Source organism: Rhinichthys klamathensis, unplaced genomic scaffold (assembly GCF_029890125.1).
Source record: "Rhinichthys klamathensis goyatoka isolate OS25496 unplaced genomic scaffold, OSU_Roscu_1.1 h1tg000256l_1, whole genome shotgun sequence".
NCBI classification, from domain to species: domain Eukaryota; kingdom Metazoa; phylum Chordata; class Actinopteri; order Cypriniformes; family Leuciscidae; genus Rhinichthys; species Rhinichthys klamathensis.
In genome coordinates this window covers 903,544-912,733 of record NW_026606778.1, presented here as the reverse complement: position 1 = coordinate 912,733, position 9,190 = coordinate 903,544, and the positions used below count along the sequence as shown (strand labels likewise).

Below are 9,190 nucleotides of genomic sequence, written 5' to 3'. Positions count from 1 at the left end.
TCCAGCATGACATATACTTCCTCCTGCGTTATTATTTTCCCTCACACGTATTCTAACGAGCCCTGCTTGTCACCCAATCACTGTTTGCTGTGGTTGGTTCGGTTGATAATCGACTTCTCAATCGTCCAATCGTAGACTTGCTGCAAGTTCCTCTGACCAATCATAGCAAATACTGATCAGATAAAGGGCGGGACCTACGCGTCTCACCCCCTCCTCCCTCTGTCTGCGTGCGTGGAATATGACGTGGCGCGGCTATGGTTGAACCCTGGCTCTGGTTGAACCCATAGGGTTGAACCTTCTTTTACTGTTTATGGGTTGGGCGCGGTGCAATGACGTTAATATCCGTCTAGGAAAATAAGAAACATGTTTAGCAGGATAAACGTAAAGTGTATAAACTGGTTCTGTGATCTTAGACGTGTTGAATATGAAAACTGACACCGTCTGGTTCGACAAGACTCAAGATTGAAATGAAAAGGTGTCTGTCAAGTGTCAATGTATGTACTACCCACCGTGTAACCCACGTGTTCGAACGAACATCTACAAATAATTACTGTGGTTTAATAAGTTTAGCCAAAATACCTTACGGTTGAAAAACATATCGACACAGCGACAAACTGATTAGTTATGTAATACATACACTTTACAGTGTGATATTGGCTATAATGACATTTTCAATTTATGTTACTTACATAAATATTATTCCAGTCAGACTACAGCTAATTTTGAACGACTTTCAGATGGAAAGAATGCAGAATGGTCTAGTAGTTACTATCAATTAGTTTTAATATTTTTAGCTTTGTTGTAATATCTATCTACCATTTAAGCCGTGCTAACCAGCACAACCTGTCCTTGACCCCTGCCCTAGGTCTTGTCTTGACTTCTAAGGACAGGCTGTGTAAACTGCATACTCAGCAGCAGTTACTGGAATTCATCTCTCTTCCTTCACTTATTGATTTTCTAGGTGCAACTTATTTTCTGGAAAATACAGTAAATTATAAATTTGTGCATAGGGACAGGGTCGTATACCCACAATTGAGGTCCCTGAGGTCCGGGCCTCTGTAATTTTTCTATGTGTATAATGAAAGTTGTGAAATAATTGCCTAATATTAACTCTAATTTGGTGCTGCAAGGATATTAAACATCGCGATGATAACTGACCTTCTCATCTGAGCGGTTTCAGCAGACTAACAGCGCTCGTCAATGTCAAAATGTTTGAGTCGGAGATTAAATCAAAGTAGGCGGGTTTATGTTCACAGAAGCTGCAAGCCGAGCGCGAATTTCCGCATGACGCTTCAGTTATTCGGTCATAAAGTGCGAGATAAGATGTAAATCGCTAAACTAAACAGCTGTTTTAGATAGAAGTTTTAAACGAACGACAGAAACAATCAGTTTGCAAAGACAAAGTATCAACCGGGAAAGGAAATATAGGGGATAGCGGGGCACAACGTAAATCCCAGTTGTGCAAGTGGGTCATGTTGTCACACTGCGTTACAATGAATATGTTTTGAACTATGTTGTAATATATAGCTGTGTGTTCGTTGTCAAACTCAAAAATTAGTTTATTTTTAATTATTTTAAAATGCCATTATTTTATATGAAAAAGTTCATTGTATTTTATTGAGAAAATATTTTTGTTTGTCTTGTATATTTGTTTGATTAGATCAGATAACATTTTAATCTGTCATATGGTCATGTTACCTATGGGACCCACCTATGGGACATGTTGTCACATTGCACTTCCATTCTTTCTGGGTATATCAAGAATAAAAGTAAAATTTTTGGCCTTAAAAACACCTTAAAATGCACGTGTAGATCAAGAAAATCTAAAATTCCTCGGGGGGGGGGGCATGCCCCCCAACCCCCCTAGCAAGATCACTTTTGGGACCTCAGTATGCTATTTAGAAAACCCTGCATATGACCCTGGGTGGAGACTATTTGTGTCAAAATATTTAATTAACCGCTCCCACATTAACTTTAGGCTCAGTCACTGTTATAAATATGAGGGGGTCCTTGGAAATGTTTTTCCCCTGTAAGGGGTCCCTGGCTCCAAAATGTTTGAGAACCCCTGATATAAGGTATAATATCGAAACAGACCACAAAGCAGTCAATAATTCTAGTAATTTGCCTCAATATTCCCTATGAAGGATATATAAACATTTTTATACATATAAACCAACCATTCTGCTAATTTAATATTTGGGAATTCAATTCCATCAAAATATTTTTAGTTCATTTCTCCATTCTAATAATGCCATATCGAACATTTTAAAAATATTTTTCAAAGAAATTAGCAAACAAGGCTTAATGGTGTGGCTTGTCAATATGGTGCACACATTTAATGAAATAAGGATGGTACATATAGACAAAGCACTTGTGACAACAGTGATTCCATAATGCGTCTCCAATTACTGCTTAAAAATGCTGCAGGCATACTCAATAATAACTTGCATGTAAAGGGAAGCCGAGAGACAGCAGGTATTGAATGAACCTTGCGGGAAATAGGGAGGCTGAGAGCACAAAAAATGCCTGCAGAAAGCTGATATACTAGTTTACATGACTATACCATGGATCATTACATTGAGTGAGATACAAATCATTGAAATACAGTCTGTTTGTCTTTAATGCCTGTACATGGCCAGAAAAATTAGACAGCAAATATTGGCCTTAACATATTTCAATGTACATGATTTATTAAAACAGAACAATGTAACATTGTCGCTCTATAAAATAATTTATGGTGCTATATTTGTAAATCTTATAGTAATTTTGGTCACACTTTAGATAAGGGTACAATTCTCACTATTCACCAACTATTAACAATGACCTTTGCCTCAATTAACTCCTAATTACTGCTTATTAATAGTAAGTAAGGTAGTTGTTAAGTTTAGGTATTGGATATAGGGATGTAGAATATGGTCATGCAGAATAAAGCATTAGTATGTCCTTTATAAGTACTAATAAACAGCCAATTCCAAGAAATATGCATGCAAATAAGCAACTTGTGACGCTAAACTAAAGTGTTACCAGAATTTTCTGTTCACTCTTGTCATATGACCATATGAGTAAAATGCAATGTTTATGGACATACTTCTGGTGAAACTCAGAGAATAAGACTGTATATTTTAAACGAATTAGATAATTATATTATGCCCCCAAAATTGATCTCAAACTAATTCGGTAGATAGAAATGACCCTGGTAAGTTATTTAATGCATTTGTAAAAGTGCAAAAGTAACCTTGAAATAAAAATGGTCAATTCTAGCTTTTAATGGAATATTGAATAGTATTATAAATTATTATTATTTTTTTAAAATTGATGTGTGCTTGTAATCTTTAATCAAAACAACTTCCCCTCCCACTTGCAGCGACATCTCTTTTTTTCTCTGATAGTGTGTTTTTCGGCTTGAGGTCGGGATAACCTGTCACTCACACGAGATCGACCAATAGAAAACCACAACCATCCAGCTAATTCCTGATGGACAAAATCCTACATTTTTTTCTTGTTCGAAAAGCCGTTTCACTCAGATATTCGTCACAATAGGGAAGAAAAACAACTTTCCATTTCATGCCGACTTTAATCAGTTGTTTTGATTGGATGTTTTTAATGTGTTGCTATGTGATTGCTTACTGGTTCAAATCAAAAGTGCAAAAATCTCTATTATATTTAAGTACCAACAATGTTTGTCTTTAAACAGGTTTTCCAAACACATCCGCATCTGCTATTGGTCGGTCAAATAGATAATCCTGTCCTCAAACTCACGCCACTGGTTGAGTCAGTGTTGCTATTTTGGGCTTGTCGGAATGCTTAAACAAATACATCAAAGTTTTATAGCGCCAAAGAGACAAATCCATCTGCAAATGCTTTACTTAGCTTGTATCTGCATATTAGAAAGTATTTTAATAGGAAAAAAATCACACAATTTGGCTTTAAAATAGCATAGCAGACAATTTGATTTCTCTCAAAGCACCTTTGCTAGCCCATAACACAGACACCCAGAGCACATCAACTGCAACAGCCGTTACAGAAGCCGTCCAGAAACTGATACAGATCAATGGAGAGAACATGAACACAAGAGCCATGGAGCCAGAGACTTCCCACTGATTTAATTACAGACTTTCCATCACTCAAAGAGCCACCGTTCTGAAGCAACATCAGTAGCATCTACACTTGGATGATGGTCATGCGATATTATCGGCCAGACATGTTGTGAACCGGTGCAGATAATGGAATCATTATGACTGTAGGAGTCTTTCTGAGAGCCTTAAACTTCCTTATTACCATAAACAAGTCTTGGGGGAGGTGTTAAGACTGTACACTTTAAAAAAAAAGGGGGCTCATAAAATGAGGGTAAGGCTTGTATGGCTTTTGTACAGTTTGACAACACAATCAAATGAAAAATTCATGATGTCCATGGTTGCTCTGCTGTGCATCAGATCGATAGCACAGTAATAGCTGGCATATCTGAGACTTGCTTGGCAAGGTTCCCTCTCTTTGATAAACTGTGCCATGTTAATGGGCATACTGAGTTACTGTCCTCTTTGTGCAGGAAGATGATTTTTCACTAGCATACAGATAAAGAGTACAGATTTGTGCACATATGTGATACAGGAGCTTGTTCTCCCAGTTGTCTGATCCTGTTACTTCTTCCAGCTAAACATGCTTCACTTCTGCATTGTGCGGTCTGGTGGGAATCCAAATTTAGTCCAAGTATTTGATAGAAGCAGTAATTCATGGGGCAGGAAGGTAAGAGGGGAATAAATGATGCTGCTTACCAATTGATGATTCAAAATTCACTATAAGAATACATTTTGATAATGATAATTAAAAGTAATTAATGCTGGAAAAAAGTCAATGATTTATTGTAGTTTTCTGGAATGAAACTAATGCATCTCATTGCAGCCTTTTATTCTAACATACTGTTTTGTTTGTTCGTTTTTTAGGTCAAGCCAACGGCAGATAAACTTCTTACCAGTAAGTTTATTTGATTTTTTTTGCTCAAATGGGCCTACAAAACCATCCTTTTCATCCACTTCCCAGCATGCATTGGGGCATGAATAATTATGGTTGTATTGTTTAACAGTTTTTCAGGCTATTTTGTTGTCATCTTGTGTAAGTGTAACACTTACATTGTGGCAATGTTGTCTTTTAGTATTTTTTTAATTCAATTATATTTCATTATATATTGTATTTCATTTTTAATATATTTTTGATTTTCATTTTAATTATAGTTTAAAATAATTTTATGTGCTTTGCTAGTTAGTTTTTGTTTTGTAATATTTGTATTTCAGTTTTAGTCATTTTAGTACTTAAACTTGTTTATTTTAGTTTATTTCAACATTTATAATTCTCATTAGAAGTTTTTATTTATCCCTTAAGACTGAACAAATGAAACATGTAAATAAACAGAACAATTTACATACATCTCCTAAATTCATATTATGTCATATAACATTCACTTAAAATTAAAAAAATACTTTCATAACATTTACTCACACTGTAAAATGACATGCAAAATATTTTTTAAGTTCTACAACAAGAAGGGAAAATAATAGTATAAGAGAAAGGACCGAACGCATAACAGTTCTTCCTTGTTCTTACATTTGTAAGATATGAAGAGCCTCACACATTGATCCGATCAACCTCTTTTAACAGATCGCAAGAGAATTCATCACTCAATTTCTTGCATGCTGTCCCTGTGTAGAGTGAAAAAGAGAGAGACAGATTACAGTGAAAATGAATGAAAACAAGATGCACAGGATGCTCTGCTGAATAATTCATCGCTATACAGTATAGCCTGCCTGTGATATTAAAAAAAAGAGAGTAAAATATTTTAATATTTGAGAATGACATCATCTAATGACTTCACAGCCATAATGAATTATTGAATTTATTTTGTAATCCATTTAGCAGGCCGGAACTGCATGCCTCTGATATTACTCTTGATATTTGATACTTTCTGGGTGGATATGGACCCCTGGCCTGACCACCTTCTGAAATGGGTGTCAAAAATTGCTTTTGCGCCAGGCAAATGTTTGCCGGATGTTCCCAAATTAAAGCAGGGCACATATCAATCAATAAATCAATGAAGTAGAGCTCTCAGTGTCTGTTAGGAAATTTCCCATTTCCTTCCTAACAAGGTTGCTCTCGTAAATAGACGTCCATTATTATTGACTAATTACATTTAGCTCATTGATTCATTGATGGTCAGTCAAAGTTCATGCTAAAAACGAATACATTTAAAAAGATTTTAATGTTGTGGGCTTGTGGCTTATTTAAGAGATGGACACGTTTTTCTTGCAAGTAAAACTGCCTATAATAATATAGCAGGTATAATATATTTATGATAGTTTAAAACTGATATTGATTATACATCCTATAGCCTACTCATTTAAAATTCTCAATGTCATTTCTTCAGGACAGCGTATTCATCGTTGTATATGATAGGTTAACTGTCCATTGACAAAAGTACCTCTTCCGTCCAGTGAAGGGCAAGTATTCCTCTGAGGAATTGATACTTGAGAGGTTTTAAATAGGAGGGATGCACTTCCTCCCTTCAGTTCATGCCGAGCTCTCACTGCACGAACTTCAGGCATGGAAAAATTCATCACTCCTCTGTGAGGACATACGATTTTCCATCCTGCATTTTATTCTGAAGGTAGGATTTGATTTTCTTTTTCATAAAGATACCGGTTGACTAGTTTAAAGTGTGTGCGTCTGTTACTTGTATATAGTTGTTATATGTATATTTATTTGTAAAATAACAGATATCCTGAGTGCAGATGATCTAATGTATTTAATGTTTTTAAATGAATGTGGGAATTATAAAATTATGTAGACCCAAACTACATTATAGTTTTCCAAAATATGTAATTTTTATAAAATATATATAACTGCATAATAATTGCATGCATGTGTGTATATATATATGTGTGTGTGTGTATATATATATATATTTATATATACAGTATATATATATATAAATATTTGATTTTTAATGTAATTTAATTTCCCAAATATTTAATTTTTTAAATTTTAGTTATTAAATGTACAATAGTTTTTAACTAAAAAAATAAATAGATATAAAAATGTCTATTATTTTAAGTATTTTTATGTGAATAGAATCCTGTTTATTTCCTGATAACTCACCACAAAAAAGTTATTTGGGACTGTAATTGGATATGAATAGTCTGTGTCTGTACATCAATATACAGTGCATTCATTAATTTTGTAATATGTTATGCCTTTCAGTATGAAAACCTTAAATTAGATTATTAGCCTTGTAGTAGTAGCAGTAGTAGTATTATTCCTCATATTTTTCGTTGCCAATCGTAATTGATTTTCCAATTCTGTGCAGCACTTTTCTGAAAAGGGCCTGCAACGATGTCAGAGAGGAAGCCCAAAAACTCGGACACACGTCCCAAGAACCTGCGGAGCTGGAGTGCTGATAGTTACATCCGCAGTATTAAAAAACGCTCCCGAGGGTCACGCCATGAGACAGCGCCCAGAGGGGAAGATGGGGAAGGAACAGACGACCAGGGCGTACGCTCTGCCTCTTGTCCTCGGAGACGTCGAGAGCGAAAGTGCAGCTGCACGATCCCTGGAGAGCCAGATTCAGACTCTCCTTGCAGGAAAGGTCTGTCCCGTCGTTCCCTGAGGCAGAAGTTTCAGGATGCCGTTGGCCAGTGCCTTCCTCTTCGCAACCACCACCACCACCACCACCACCATCATCACCAGTCCGGGGCCTCACGCCCGTTCTCTGTCCTCCTTTGGTCTAAACGGAAGATTCATGTGTCCGAGCTCATGGAGGACAAGTGTCCGTTCTCTCCGAAATCTGAACTGGCTCAGTGTTGGCATCTGATCAAGAGCCACGGCGCTCACACCAAACCCGCTTTAAGCATCGAAACCGAACCCAAAGGTCCCTTGTTGTCCTCCTCACCTCCAGCGCTCATTTCCTGGGAGGAGATCAACTCATCCGGGGCTTCTAGTCTGGATGACTGGGATCCGTCTTTTGCACATGGAGACGCCCAGTGCTGCGCCCACACTGACTACATCCTGGTTCCAGATCTGCTTCAGATCAACAACAGCCCCTGTTATTGGGGGGTCCTGGATCGTTTCGAAGCTGAGCAGCTTTTGGAAGGACAACCAGAAGGAACCTTTCTGCTACGAGACTCTGCCCAGGACGAATACCTCTTCTCGGTTAGCTTCAGGCGCTATAGCCGCTCCCTCCACGCTCGGATAGAGCAAAACGGGAAGCGCTTTAGCTTTGATGGCCGTGACCCTTGCATGTACAGAGATTCCAGCGTCACGGGCCTACTAAAGCACTACAGTGACCCAGCCAGCTGCCTGTTTTTTGAGCCTCTTCTCTCTCGCCCTCTTCCTAGGAACTTTCCGTTCTCTCTGCAGCACATGTGCAGGGCGGTCATCTGTAGCTGTACAACGTATCAGGGCATTGATGCTTTGCCATTACCCTACACTTTGAGACACTTCCTTAGGCAATACCACTATCGGTGCAATGGAGCTTGTGCTGTTTAAAAACTGTGACAGAAATGGGACGAAACTACATGTTGCTTGATTTGACGGATTGAAAGGCACAGTAAATGTATTCAACACAGCATGGTGGACGTAGTTACCATGCAGCACAAAAAAAACAGTTCATGTTTTCTAGTTCACTAATGTAATATTGTTCAAACCAAAGATATGCAGGACATTGGTTCACATATTAAGTATTTTTTGCAGGTTTTCTACTAGGCTATATGAATTTCATTTCTTTCTTGTTCTTGTTTATCATCTGTTATCATCATTTACTTTTTGTATGCAGTTTTGTACCCTAGATCTTCATGATAAAACAGGAAATTAATAACTTTTGTTTCATTTATTGGAAGTTTTTCCTATTGTAGTACTTACCAGATTCCACTAGATGGCAGACTTGTAGAACTGATTTGAAATGACCACTACTATCTATTCATCTTGTATTTCAGAACTAAACAGTGCCTAAACCATATCTGTTTGAGTTGCAAAACCATGTCAGTATATTATTTGATAAATCTGTCCCGTATAACCACACAGTCTTGAAGCAATTCAACCACATATTGTAGCTACACATTTTCAATAAAACAAGCAATAGAATCAACAAATAAATGAAGACTGTTTTGTTTCGCTGTGCTATGGTTTACATCAAATCTCCTTTATG

General features: G+C 37.1%; 1 protein-coding gene across 1 annotated transcript; it reads left to right on the top strand.

Annotated features, from left to right (window-relative positions):
- The first annotated feature begins 7,325 nt into the window (after positions 1-7,325).
- socs4 (suppressor of cytokine signaling 4) lies at positions 7,326-8,562 on the top strand. The gene has a single exon (XM_056267223.1). It carries the CDS (start codon positions 7,381-7,383, stop codon positions 8,530-8,532), a length of 1,152 nt encoding a protein of 383 aa, XP_056123198.1. The 5' UTR covers positions 7,326-7,380; the 3' UTR covers positions 8,533-8,562.
- The last annotated feature ends 628 nt before the right edge of the window (positions 8,563-9,190 follow it).

Excerpts from the sequence above, each read along its gene's own strand:
- socs4 (XM_056267223.1), top strand. The coding sequence starts at position 7,381 with ATGTCAGAGAGGAAGCCCAAAAACTCGGACACACGTCCCAAGAACCTG.